The 15,583-nt window shown below is 33.4% G+C and overlaps 1 protein-coding gene across 1 annotated transcript; it reads right to left on the bottom strand.

The window, feature by feature from the left end:
- Positions 1-8,329: 8,329 nt before the first annotated feature.
- LOC111879401 (secretory carrier-associated membrane protein 3) lies at positions 8,330-13,013 on the bottom strand. Its single transcript, XM_023875860.2, has 10 exons — positions 12,775-13,013; positions 12,297-12,359; positions 10,972-11,005; positions 10,448-10,570; positions 10,296-10,358; positions 10,117-10,210; positions 9,078-9,123; positions 8,934-9,001; positions 8,789-8,837; positions 8,330-8,679 (listed from the first exon to the last, which is right to left on the bottom strand). The coding sequence occupies exons 1-10, from the start codon at positions 12,832-12,834 to the stop codon at positions 8,551-8,553; spliced, it is 729 nt and encodes a 242-aa protein (XP_023731628.1). The 5' UTR covers positions 12,835-13,013; the 3' UTR covers positions 8,330-8,550.
- Positions 13,014-15,583: the final 2,570 nt, after the last annotated feature.

Here is a 15,583-nt window from a genome sequence, read left to right as displayed (position 1 = left end):
GTAGCGATGTGGATGGTTGTAACGCCCCATTCATGGTACGTATTTAATCTATTTTATATCATTTTTATAAGAGTAACTCGACAAGTAGAAGCCCTAACTCGTCGAGTAGATGCGAGGTTTGGGCGCGGGTTTTAAGTAATCTACTTGCCGAGTCCGCGTTTGACACGACAAGTAGGCCGGTCTGGGGAAAACCCTAATATTTAGGGTTTGCACCTTATTTAAGCAACATTATGGGCTTCAAGTCCATCCTCCATCACCTCCAGAGCATTAATCTCGAAACCCTAATACCCCATAAGTGAATTTGAGCTTTCTTGGTGATTTTGAGAGTTATTGGTGCATCTTGTAGCTAGTGAAAGAGTTGGAAGGAAGAAGGATCAAGGGAGAAGGAGTAGATCCAAGACCAACATCAGTTTCTCTTCACTTTCTGGTAATCAAGCTCAACACTTGACTTGTAGTTCTATAGATCTTCTTATTGTCATTTTTATGGACTTTTGGGTCCAACAAGCTTGATCCTTGAGACTTGGACGTCCCAAGTCGATTCACCTTCAGATCTAGGACCTTGAAGGGTCATCATGGAATAAAGGTGCCATATTTAGGGCCATGAGAATCCCATGCATGCTAAAACCCCCATTCTTGGCCTTTTAAGCACCAATGATGCATGCATGCACGTAAAGTTCATAAATTTACGTGTTAGATCGACCTTAGAAGCCTAGATCTACCTTTTGGATGAGAGTTGTACATCAGAAATTGAGATATAGACTTGGACATTATGCCACTCGACGAGTTGTTCTTGGAACTCAATGATTCCGGGGCTTGAGTCCCCAATCTGTTGTGGTTCAAAGGAGCCCAGTTGAGTAATAGCAGAGATTTAGACGAGTCCAAAGGAGTGATTCGACGTATTAAGACATAACCATGATCTGGAAACCGAGGGACTCGACGAGTGTAAGAACACACTCGGCGAGTCCAAGGCAATCTCCCTACCCATAAGAATAGACTCGACGATTTGTTCATACAACTCGGCGAGTCGTAGATTGGACACGTTCATATGATGAAGGTGAGCTCGACGAGTTGTTCATACAACTCGACGAGTCAAATGAAGGTTCACTCGATGTTATTATAGAAGGAGACTCGTCGAGTTCTTGCTAAACTCAACGAGTAGAGTCGGGTTGGGGGCAGATGAAAGAGTAGGGACTCGACGAGTTGGCGGCCCAACTCGGTGAGTCAGGTCAATTGGAAGTTGACTTTGACCATGATATGACTATTTTACCCTAAGATTAGTTATCAGTTTCTGACTAAGTGTCTTTATGGAAATTATAGCCGAAGATTCGCCGGGGCAACAGACAGAGATTTCTCACCGAGAGTTGCAGCAGTCAGTCACACGAGGTGAGTTTCCTTCCAGTAGGAATGGGTCTACGGCCACAATGTCGGCCCATTTAGATGATAGTAGTTCCGGACTGTGGTCCGATGTCGGGGTGGTCCTGAGAAGTAGTTCTGTATGCTTGATGTCTTTGTGATTCAGGCATGTCTATGTGTTATGTTTTTTGGACTGCGGTCCGATGCCGGGTAAGCCCGATGCCGTATACGCGTTTATGTTATATGTTTATGATTATGTTATGCTATGTTCAATTGATTCCGGACTTCGGTCTGATGCAGTGGGCAAGGCCCTTGTTATTCCGGACTTCGGTACGATGCAGTGGGCAAGGCCCTAGTCAGTCCGGACTTCGGTCCGATGCAGTGGGCGAGGCCTTAGTTATTCCGGACTTCGGTCCGATGCAGTGGGCAAGGCCTTAGTTAGTCCGGACTTTCTATCCAATGCAGTGGGCAAGGCCCAAGTTATTCTGGACTTCGGTCCGATGCAGTGGGCAAGGCCCAGTATTCTTTGTATGTTATTGTATGGTACGTGGTAGTTTGGGGGAGCTCACTAAGCTTCGTGCTTACAGTTTCAGTTTTGGTTTCAAGTACTTCCGCCAGCAAAGGGAAGGGCTCGAGTTGATGGCATGGCACACACCATAGTTTTCCGCCTGGGATTTATTGACTCTGATATTTTCTTATTCAGTTTTTGAAACAGTGTTTGATATGAGATTTTGAGACATATGACACTTGTTTTATTTTTAATTATGGATAATTATGTTTTAGTAATGCTTTTCAAACAAAAAATTTAGGCTGTATTTTGGGATGTTTCAATGATGATTTTGCATAGTTGTTGGAAGAAGTGGAAACTAAATTGTATCCTGGTTGCATCTTTTCTTCCCTTGAGTTTCTAGAAAAGTTAATGCATATCAAGGTGAACAACAAATGGACTGATAGTTCATTTGATCAACTCCTTGAGTTGTTGCAATTAGCATTTCCCAAAGGCAACAAGGTTCCCCTTTCACATTATCTAGCCAAAAAGAAACTGAAGTCTATTGGTCTGGGGTATGAGTCGATACATGTGTGCAAAAACAATTGTTGTCTCTTTTGGAAAGAACATGATTCATTGCAAGTTTGTCGCGTTTGTAAAGAGAGCCGATGGATCGATAAAAACACCAAGGGTAAGAAAGTAGCTCATAAGGTGTTACGGTACTTTCCTGTGACCCCTAGACTACGAATTTTATGTTGTTCGAGGCACACTGCCAAAAATATGATTTGGCATAGTACCAGACGTTCAGAAGATGGTTTGATGCTTCATCATGTTGATGGGGAACATTGGCAAGATTTTGATAAAAAATACCCCGACTTCTCGAGTGAACCCCGTAACGTACACCTAGGTCTTTCAGCTGACGGTTTCAATCCATTTGCAAAGATGTGTAATCCACATAGCACATGGCCGATCATACTCACCACATACAATCTGCCACCCTGGCTTTGTATGAAAGAGTCATCATTCATGTTGACTTTGTTGATTCCCGGCCCAAAAGCTCCTGGTAAGGATATGGATGTTTTCCTTAGGCCGTTAGTGGAAGAGCTTAAACATTTGTGGAACTCAGGCGTACGTATTAAAGATGCGGCAACAAACACATTCTTCACGATGAGAGCTATGCTATTGTGGACAATAAACGACTGGACAGCTCGTAGTAGTCTATTAGGTTGGAGTGGGCAAGGGTATAGAGCATGTGCTACTTGCAATGAAGACACTCCTTCGTACCATGCAACAAACAAAGTCATATATATCGGTCATCGTCGTTTCCTAGATGCTAATAATCTGTTAAGAAAGAGGTTGGACTTTAACGAGATGGAAGAGACAAGACCCGCTCTGAGACACTTTAGTAATGACGACATACAAGAGCAACTAGGTCGTCTACTAACTTGTAAACCGGGTAAACATCCTGAGCATGGAGGCGGGGAGCCAAAGCGGCAAGATTACGAGTTGAACTGGTCGAAATGAAGTATTTTCTTCGAACTCGAGTATTGGTATTCTCTACAATCGAAACACAACATAAATCTCATGTATGTCCAGAAAAATGTGGATGAGAGTTTGTTAGGTACTCTTCTAATGAACGATAAAAGCAAAGACACATCAAATGCACGAGAGGACTTGAGAATTCTAAACATTCGGAGAAATGAATGGTTGCAAAAAAATGGTGAAAAGTTTCATAGACCCCATGCAAGATACTCTTTCACGAAATCTAGTCGACAACTCTTTTGTCAATTTATAAAAGATGTTAAGCTGCCGGATGGGTTTGGTTCTAACATCAGTAAGAAAGTGAACGATACCAATACTAACATTATTGGGTTGAAATTGCATGACCACCACATTCTTATGCAACGTTTGAGACCGATTGCAGTAAGAGGGTTGTTAGACAAAGACACATATACACCTATTGTAGACCTTTGTACGTTTTTCAAGCAACTTTGTTCTAGAACATTGAAGGTGGAAGATATGAGGAAAGCAAAAGTAGACATTATTGCAATCTTTTGCAAGTTAGAATTGATTTATCCTCTAGCTTTTTTTGACATTATGGTTCATTTACTTTTGCGTTTACCTTATGAAGCGATTGCCGGAGGCCCGGTATGTATGAGATGGATGTATCCTTTCGAAAGGTATATGGAAAAACTAAAAAACTATGTCAGAAACAAGGTGAGGCCGGAAGGTTCTATAGCTGAGGGTTATGTTGCTGAAGAAGCTTTATCATTTTGTTCGATGTACTTTCGAGATGTAAAGAATCGTCCAAAAAGAAATGAAGATGTTGTCATTGAAAAACAAAGTTTTGGATGTTTGAGTCTAAATGTCGACCGACCAACACAACTCAAATCAAAACTCTTAATTTAATGGAAATGCGTAACATGGAATGGTTTGTATTGAATAGCTGTGAAGAAGTCACACAGTATATCAAGTAACTAATCTTATCTCTAACTTTCATTCTTAATTTTTTTTTATCTTTTTAAATCTATATCTTTTGGTCATCAACATAGGAAATTCAAATCTGAACATCCTCAAAGTGATGAAAAGAGAGAATTTTGTAATTGGTTTCGTGAAAAGGTAATATACATTAATAAACAAATTTGTTTCATTGAGCTAACGAATACATAATACATATTACTTTATAATTGCTAGGTTCATCAAATGAAAATATAAAACTCTCCAGAATTCTACAAAGATTTGTGGGCTCTTGCAATGGGTCCACAAATGAATGCCTATTCTTACACCGCATGCATAGTCAATGGTGTTAGGTTTATGGTACTTAGTCGTGATACACAACGTACAACACAAAACTCTGGGGTTTTAGCGGTGGGTGAGAAAGGCAAGAAATATTATGGCCAGTTAGAAAAGATTATAGAGTTGAGGTATACACATGATTATTCAACTGTACTATTTCGTTGCAAGTGGTTTGATACTCGAACATGAGTTATTTCTAGTGATAATTTCACCAGTATCGACACACGACGCGAAGCATACAAAGATGATCAACTCATATATGCTTCACAAGCCAAACAAGTGTTCTACATTAGAGAGCTAAACAATAACCATCGGTGTGTTGTCGAGGATGTTAATCATCGAAGTATTTGGGATCTACCATCGAACGATGACTGTGTCCAAAATGTTGACAATGGGTAACACGAAAATGTAGACAATGTCGATGTATTTCAAAATATCTGTTCATCCGATGCTCCACTTTTTATCGATTTCAACATGTACTTTCAAAACATTCCTAGAGTCATTTTTGATGTAGAAAGTGCAACTGAAGTTCCTCCGCCAACTGGTAGAGTCAATGATGTTTCTGATTGCGAGAATGATTACGATGAGACCGATTCTGATTATGATACCGAAGAAGACACTGAAGGATATGAGGAAGATTCTGATTAGAATAGTTCTTATGTAATACGTGTTTGTAATATGAACTTTATTTGGATTTCTAGTTTAAATATAAATGTTTATTCCAATGTAAATGTTTATTTCTATGTAATCTGTATTTGTAATAAAAATTGTATTTGTATATCTTATAATTTTTCAGGAAATAATGACAATATGACTTTTGTTTATGTATACCATGGCTGCTGTTATGGGTCGTGGACACGGGGGTGATGGAGCTGAGGACCCACCTCTCCCAGGTGGTAGAGGTGCTGGTCATCACGAGCAGGACGGTAAGTCTTATTATGAATTTTTATTTACTATTTTTGTTCAGTTATTATAAATTAAATACCGTTTCTAATAATTTTTAATTACATTTGTAGTTGAGCAACGTGCACGAAGGAAAGTTCGAGGCAAAGCGAAAAATATAAAGCTTGAAAAAGCGATCTTACGGAACCAAGGCAAATCCATTAGCATGAAATATGATAGGGATATCACATTTGATCCCGTAGGAGAGCCGAAAGACATGTTTTCCCGAGAAGTTGGAAAAACAATGTGGCAGATGGTCCCTTTTGATAAATCAACTTGGAAAAAAGTTTCCTCCGCAATACAGGACACCGTAGTACTTACAATATTTAGCGGTAATTATTTATTTAAATATATTTTATATGGTTAACTATAATTGTTTTTACTTGGTTAACTTTTTTTTTTTGTAGAAAAAGTTTGATTTGGATCAGATGTACTAGGATGTACAAGCTAATATGTTGACAGAGAGTTTTCAAGCAGCTTTGTTAAAAGGTTATCGATAACGTAAAGTCGACGCAAAAGAATATTTTTTGACAGTCGGAGGGTATGAAGATATCCCGGGAGCATTAGCCAACCCTCCAGAGGGTATGGAAGTTGATAACGGGAAGAAAGCAGCTGAGTATTTCCAAGCAGACGAACACAAAATTGCTTCAGAAAGGAACAAAAAAATCCGTGAAATGCAAACAAATGTGAATCGTGGGGGGTCGAGCTCCTATAGCAGTACTTGCTATAAGAAGGTAACGTACGATACATGTAATTATTTATCTAAAATATAATCTAATTTCTAAAGTTAAACAGAACCTTAAGAGAGTGGAAACGTTTCGCAAAGCTCATACCGATAAGAATAGTGTATTTGTTACTGCTGAGGCGGAACAACAATATGTAAGTATTTAATTATAATTTTATCATATAATTAAATTTTTATTTATACTTAATTGTTACTCATTTTTGAGAGTTACAGAATCGGTTAGTTGAAGAGCTGTTAGAACAAACTCAAGGTGAAAGTCAGTTAACACCTGCTCAAGAAAGAGTTGTGTTTGAGAAAGTATTGGGAAAGCGACATGGCCATATTAGAGGCATTGGCCGTAAACCTTCTGCTCTCCTGCCGATTCCACAACCTTCGCAATCATCACCACAACCATCACAACCATCACAGGTAAAACAATCTACTTTGGTTTTGTGGTGATTATTTGCTAAAAAGTTTGGTAATTAGGTTTTTGTCCCAAGTGCAAAAAATAACAATGTACTTTTTTTTTGTCTTAGTTTAAAAATAGTAATCTACTTTAGCATCGTAAAATGCATATTAATTTGGTAATTTTGGTTTTGTGGTGATTATTTGCTAAAAAGTTTGGTAACTAGGTTTTTGTCCCAAGTGCAAAAAATAACAACTTACTTTTGTTTTTTTTGTCTTAGTTTAAAAATAACAATCTACTTTAGCATCGTAAAATGCATGTTGATTTGGTAATTTTGGTTTTGTGGTGATTATTTGATAAAAAGTTGGTAATTAGGTTTTTGTCCCAAGTGCAAAAAATAACAACGTACTTTTGTTTTGTTTTTTTTTTTTTTTCTGTCTTAGTTTAAAAATAACAATCTACTTTAGCATCGTAAAATGCATGTTGATTTGTCTTAGTTAACAAAGAGCATTTTGATAGTTTTTGTTTATGTTTGATAATTTAAATTATAAGTTTATATATGTTGTTATTAATTATGTAGTTGGAAAATCTTCGTGCAATGCTCAACGACCCGACATGTAGGGATGAACTTTATTCGTTTTTTCAATCCCAAAATAATCGAGGAAACGATGAGAATGAAGATGATGGTATGTAAGAATGAGTTTTATTTGCATACGTTGTCACGCTTTGCTACTTGGTAGATTGTAAAACTTTGGTTGTTTTTTGTAATTACCGGCGACACTAATACCGGTCGACATTATTACTTTTTATATTTAATCGGATGTTATGTAATTACCGGGCGACATTATTACTTTTTATATTTAATCGGATATTATGACTTTTGATATTTAATTGATTATAATCGGATGTTTGTTTTGTGATTAGTGTCGACAATATTATTTTTGATATTTAATCGAATGTTGTTATGTAATTACCGACGATATTATTATTGGCAATCAAAATCGTTAATTAAAAAAAATAAAAAAATGAAAATTGTTATCACCGGCGACCATATTACCGGCGACCATATTACCGGCGACAATGTTATTACCGGCGACTATGTTATTAGCAGCGGCATCTATCAATAGTGGCGACATCTATCAATAGTGGCAACAGGTTGATCAATAGCGACGAAGCAACAACAACGACTTATTACCAGTGACGCGTCGTCGCTATTACTATTACCAGCGACAACTTGAATAATTACCGGCGACTTTTGTCGCCGCTAATGAGCATTTTCTTTAATGCTTGTTGCTATGATCTTGTATTCCATAACTTTGATTGTGAAACTATGGTTTTTGGTAATTTAAAAATGAAAAATTTTGTCTAAAATTTGAGTTACAACAAGATATATGTTAAATCATGTTTTGATCTAAAAAACAGATAAGAACCGAAAGTTATATAAAGATTATTATTATTATTATTATTATTATTAAACGTTTTGTTCAATATGTTTTAATATTTTTATTTCGTGAAACATGTCGAGAATAATTATGAGTTATATGGAAAAACAATTTTTTTAAAGCATGTAAAAAACTACTATAATAATTCCAAGTCTAATTGAATCACTTTTAGAATTTTCTGCCAATAAACCACAAATGTAAATAATAAAGAATAATTATTCAAAATTTTGACAAAATAAGTTTTTTAAAACAAAAAGAAAACAATGTCGTTTTCTAAATAGCAATGGACCATCAACAAACCATGACCAAATACTAAAACGACCTCATTTCATTGCAAAACTATGTCTAGGTCTAGCTGAAAGTTGAAAACTAATACTGTATTTGATTATTTTTCCATAGCTCAAAGGTCGATTGATACTGTAGTTGCTTTGCCACCACTCCCTCGAAAATGCATGTAGACTTGTCGAAAAACCCATATGCTTAGAAGTACCTCAATCGCAAAGAAGCCGAATCCTATAAAACTCATAATCTACAAAATAAAAACATTTTAAGTGTCCTATTACAACTTAAAAATAAAATAAAATAAAATAAATAAAAGAAATCTAAGTTTCGCAACATTAGTGAAATTGTGAATTTACCCCAAGGGCAGGATAGTCGCTTATTAGGCTCATTGCATTCAAGAGCCCTCTGTAACAAAAACAAATCTGGAAGTAAGTTCTATTTTATTGAATAGAAAGTAAAGAGGAAACATGGATGAAACTCAAAAAAGTACGAGGAACTCACGCGAATTGTAGTCCGACAAATATTATACGAGGGCCGATTGCAGCGAAGCTAAAGAACACAATGTGATTCTATTGGACAATAAAACTAAGTCATAATATATAATTGTTAGAAAAATGTTAAGTTGAAGAGACGTAAGATGCTCACAAAGAAGTTGAAGAAAAAACAACCAAAGCTTGTACCATTATTAGTCCTGTATGTGATAAATATGTTAAAGGGAAATTTATAGATTTATGGAATACATACATTGAAAAGCATAAGGGAAATGATTCATTGATTGTTTGGAAGTTGGATCTAGGACACAATCCATCAAAATGTATATTTTGGGTTATTATCACACACGGAAAATGATTTAAAGGCCCAACAAAGTTTTCAAATCATTCAAAAAACCTCAATCATGTTTTGTTTGTTCAAAAAAACCCAACGAACTTAACATTTTATCTAAAAAGTCCAACAAAGTTCCAAACCGTTCAAACAATCTCAGTTTTGTTTTGTTCAAGTTTGTTGGGGTTTTTTTGAACAATCAAAACATGATTGGAGTTTTTTAAACGTTTTGGAAACTTTGTTGGTCTAACAAGTCATTTTCCCGATACGGTAATAAGCCACGTCATCTGTTTCTCTTATTTGACTTTCAGGAAAGTATAACTTAGTTGAGTTTTTTAGACAAAATGTTAAGTTTTTTAATGTTTTTTTGAACAAACAAAACATGATTGGGGTTTTTTGAACGGTTTGAAAACTTCGTTGGGCTCTTAAGTCATTTTCCCTATCACACATTTATCAGACATTTTTCTAACCGTTGTACCAAAAATAATATAGAACGTCTAACATATATATTTCTAACACCAATTATGTCTATTCTGAATTTCCGACTACACACTAAAAGGAACATATTCTTTTTAGAACCGCTAACATACACTCACTATTATACTAATAAATCTAATGTTTTCGTCTAAAACAACACTTAAAATCTTTCATATCAAATATTCAACAATATATGTATAAATCAAGTTTGATGTTTTGGTACAAAGTGAAGAGCATAACACTAGGTTTGGTTTATAGTGTTGATTTAGAACCGATATGATCGAGTGTTTTAAACTATGTTTGTGGGGAGTTTGACATTATATGGTTTGGAGTTTGGACTTTGCATTGAAAACTATACAAGTACTTGTATCGAAAACAAGCTTACCTAAAAGCACGATAAAGTGGACGATACCAAAAGTAAAAGGCTCCCATAGGCCCTAAGAAAAAGTAGATAATGGAGAAGAACACAAAGACTCCGGCTAAAGTAAATGTTTAAGGTGAAAAAAAAAATCAGTTATAGAGTTAAATATAAAATAGTATTCAAAATGATCATAAAACATGAACCTGCTCCACGCGCAAAAACTGCTATACTTAGAAGAACATTCCAAAAGAGCGAAATTGGCACTCCTGAAGCAACATAATATAATCTTATTGTCTTTCAATCTTATATAAACATAAAACATTATAGGAACAAAAACCAAAACTAGTAAACATACCTAATAATATTGCATATGCAACATATTGTATACGTTGAAGATGAAGTGGTATGTCGTTAGCAATATCGTGATGAACAAGGGGGTAACATGAAGGCCAATTCTTAGGTCTAATGACAGCACCAGCTAATTAACAATAAAAATGAGAAAAATATTTATAAACAAACTGTTGTAGTCACTAATTAATAGACTTGGCTTTTTAAGAGATTTCGGGAATAGATTTTTATTTATTTATATATACATCTTCTTAAAAAAAACAATAATAATAAAAAAGGTGCATGATTGTAGGCACCTTTTTATCTAGTCTACACCAGTCCACTCCATGCATGAGCATCATATGACATGTAAATTTGGTATATATTGGCATGCGACATAGCTTAACTTTTGATCATTTTTGCAATTAATACCACCAAAAGCCAACTTTGTGGATCATTTATGGTCATCTTAGGTTCCATTTTCTTTTAGTTCATCATTTAAGGGTCCATATAATTAAGATAACATATAGTGATAAGAAGTTAAGAACATACGTTTTGCTAGGGTTTCTTCTTTTCGTCTAAGAATCTGCAATCAGTTAAATAACTATTAAGAATTAGATATAATTATAGGTTTAGGTTTTTGATATTCATTTTCATATATTGATTAAAGATAATAAGGGGAAGTGTTTCTTCGCAACAATATCATATTGTATAATTTATTCTGAAAAAAACAAGATCAAGTTTTACGCATTACTCATAACATGATAGAATGCATGGTATAACAATCAAGTTTTTATTTTTCTTAGTTTATATAACTGTCATTTATACTTTTTAGCCATGTTTCGAAAACCGGACTGGACCGGCCGGCCGGTTCGACCGGTTCCGGATCCGGTTCTTAAAGGTCAAAAAACCGATATTCGTGTTAACCGGTGAAAACTAGTAAAAACTGGTCCGGTTGAACCGGTAAAACCTGTCAAAACTGGAAATTTTAAAAAATATTTATTTTTTTATTTTTTGTATTTTTTATGTAATTAAATATAATTATGACATCATCCGGTTTTTAAGACCCGGTCCGACCGGTCCGACCACTTGAACCATCGAACCAGTAAGATGACCGATTCGTTCTCCAATTCGGTTTTCAAAACCTTGCTGTTTAGACATTCAATTTTAAGAAATACCCATAACCAATGACAATAGTTGATGATACAACATGGTCTTGATGGCGTGTCATTGACATATCGATAATAGAGAGCGATGAACATATCATGTCAACAATGTTGATGACATGGCAACATTCTCCTATCATTTTTCCATGAGTTATAACATTTTAAATTTTCCATTGACACCTTTGTCTTCGGAATCCAACAGTTTTGATTCTTTTATGGATGATTTATTGTAATTCATCTAAATAACCAGGTTTATGATTGGATTTTTATTATATTAAAAATTACCATTTAATCGATGAGAAGAAAGAGAGAAGGTACGGTAATTTTTAATTTTGATGTCAATGTCACATCAACGTAAACGTATTTTTTGAAATTGAATGGATTGGAGATTGACTTAAAAATTACTATTAAATGAGAGAGCCGGTCATTTTGTCACTTGTGTTGGCACTGTCAATTCATGAGTTTGACTTGTTAAATTAAATGATAAAATTTAAAAGTTGATTATCAATTAAAAAATGATAAAAAGTCAATTCTCATACAATGGTTTTTTTTAATAGAAAAAGATTCATGCCTGTCTTTTCTTCAAAATGAAAATATATTTTTAGATTTTAATTTCAGTAACAATTATTTGTGGTTATAATAGACATGAAATTTTTGATAAATTTGTTGATTTGAAATTAAACTATTACTTTTGACCCTTAAATAAATTACCTCTTCCCTCTTGTTCAATTCAGCCTCCTTAGCTTCCAACTCCTGTCTCTTCTTCTTTAATTTCTATTTTCAAAACACATTTACAAGACTAAGCATTAAGCAACTCATGATTCATTTTGAAACAAATACACCCTTTAATTAAGTTAACAGTTTAATAAAATTGTTTTCTTATTTATCAATCATACGAGATGTTCATAAATAAAAACAAAATAAAATAATCTTGTACAGCAAAATCAATATTTTATATAAAGATCCGGTGAAGATATAAAATGTAATGAACTTTCTAAAATAATAATGACATTTATCTCATAAGTTTTAACACACAATATATATATATATATATATATATATATATATATATATATATATATATATATATATATATATATATATATATATATATATATATATATATATATATATATATATATATACTGATTACTTTTTTGTGTTTACAGAGAAAAAAAAACACAGGTACCGCAAAAGGATTGATATCATCGTCATGAATGAATGGATTTTGATCACGATGGCTGGCCATGGCTGAATTAAGCTTTGCTTGATCACTTCAATGTCACAAACACTAACTCTGTGTGTGTGTTTCAGATGAAGAATTTAGAGGAATATTTTGAACAAATCTCCAAGTATCGGAGAAGAACCAGAGTTGGTTGGAGGGTTTCTGATCAGAATCCAACGGATTTGTGTGGCGGAGGAAATTGGAGGGAAGAAGATGCTCTGGAATGCATAGGTGGATCGGATGTGTGTTTATATAGTGAGGTCGTCGTTCATGCATTGTTTTACTTTGGATTGACACCTTTGACAATTTTGTTAGATAATTAATAAACTACGGGTGATAATTAATATCATAAAATAATAATATATTTTGATTGGTTTTATGTATGTCAGTATGCGATTGTTTTTTATATATTAATCATTGTTTTAGAAACTATTTTACTTAGGTAACATCGATGTAACCTTTGTTTTAAATACAGTTACTATAAATGTTAATCCATGGATATTATTTGCACATGGCTTATACAAGGCGTAACCTCGTGTGTTTGCGCAAAAATACATTTAAGTGGTTAAAATAATTATGGAAAAAAATATAAATATGTTGAAATTTACGTTTTTAGTCATGTTTTGGGCATTAACCGAATTATCAAATAACATAAAAATCCATCAATTTATATTTTAATACTACTGTATATAGTCCCTACCTTATAAACTTTACTTTTACTTTTATAATATCCAAAATATATTATAAGTTTTTGTATAACATTAATATAATATACTTTTCTTATGTCCAAAAATACTTTTTTGGATAAAATAAGAAATAAATTGTTTTGAATAAACTATTAATAAATAATATTGAACTAATAAAGTTTGTATTACATTATTTATATTACACAAAAACATGTAAGGTTTCGTATATGAACTTTCAAATATTAAACATTGCAATTAAGAATGAAGTCATACAAAATATATCATTATATATAAATGTCATCAAAAGTTTTAAAATAAGTTGATTTGTAAATATGATATTTAATTTTAATTACATATTTTGCAAAGCGTACGTTTGACTTCATGTTGGTGCGCCGAGAATCTTCTTCCTTAATTTGTACCTAAAATTTAAGATAAATAGGAATATAAAATAGATATTACTAAGCATTAATATAAATAATTAAAAAGGGTATGTTGATCTCCTAACACCGGTTAAAGACAACATACCTCTCTAGTGGTATGGATTCTTATGTGAAATTGAAGTAGTCATTCTATGTACACTTTGTTTTCTAATTACATAAACAAATATGAGTAACCAAACATAAAAATGTTATCTTTATGTTGGAAAAATATTTTAGTTAACTAACAAATTAAATAATATAAATTTAAGAGTTAGGAGTTTCAAAACATTAATATTTTTATTAATCAATCAATTATGTAACACATGTTGAAATTTTTTACAATCATTATTAAAAAGCATTTGAAATATTAGATTTTAAATGAATTTTGGTTGAAGTGTTTTGACCTCTATTATAATATATATATATATATATATATATATATATATATATATATATATATATATATATATATATATATATATATCCCCTATTCTAATAAAACAATATCATATTGACACGTGTCATCTCCTTAGCCCTGTTCTCTCAAAGTGAATTTCCTAGAATGCCCCTATTTTTACTCATTTCCGTTCAATCGTTCTACTACTTCCTAATTTAAGTACTTCAAATTCAAATCAAATGTAATCTCCATAAATCTCTCAAATTCTATAAATCCATAAATCTCGCTAAATGATCTCTTTTCTCTATTTTCTCTCTTAAACCCATCTTCTTCCTTCTCCATCAATCGTTGCGTTGTAGGGCTCCTTCTCCTGAAAATATCTATTGACTGAATCATTATTGATTTCAAGAGTATTCGATGAGAAAATCGTTATTGATTGAGCAGGGCTCCGATCACCAATTCACTACCGGTAGAAGATTAAAAAATCAAATAATTTCTCATATATTGGTCATCTTGAACGTGACGTTAAACATTATAAAGAAGTGAGAGAATCAAATCGAAGATATGGAGGTTAACAACAGAGTTGATGGGTGTCGGTTGGGCTCAATCCAAAGATTTCAAGATTTTTAGGTAAAATTGAGTTTCAATTTGCATCCATTTGCAGGTGGTAGCTATGCTATGAGTTCTGTTGTTGATAAGCATCGGGGAATTATACTAACTAATCGCCATGTGGTTAAACCAGGTAAGCTGAGTTGCTTCTTTTCATCACCACATTTCAAATTTAGGGAAGATGTTAATGATATACATGATCTCATATTGAGAAACTTGAGAACATCATATTAGTTCTAAAAAGACTGATCTAAGTACGAGGAAACAAAAAAGCTACATTTTCAATGTTTCTAGATATATTGGAGTTATTAGAAAATTTCAAGGGATATTTAGCTGCTTTAAGGTGTTATTTTTGGCTGATTTAGTTATATCTTTTTTAGGTCATGGGTAGTAGCAAAAGCTACATTTGTAAATAGTGAAGACAGAGAGCAATTTGTCTATAGAGAGCAAATCTAGCATTTTTAGTCTCTTTTATGTTTGGATATAACAATTCAATTTGTCTTATTTTATTAAAAAAACATTAAAAAACAGAGCATGAACCTTTTAATATAGATGAAGATGTAATTTCAAAAGTTGCTTTTAATGAACACTATGGGAACCTTTCAATCAGGTAGTTTAGTAGAGTGATAATTTTTTTTAATTGGTAACTAAAAATGGATTTT

Source organism: Lactuca sativa, chromosome 1 (genome assembly GCF_002870075.4).
Source record: "Lactuca sativa cultivar Salinas chromosome 1, Lsat_Salinas_v11, whole genome shotgun sequence".
Lineage (NCBI taxonomy): Eukaryota > Viridiplantae > Streptophyta > Magnoliopsida > Asterales > Asteraceae > Lactuca > Lactuca sativa.
This window is presented reverse-complemented; position numbering and strand designations above follow the sequence as displayed.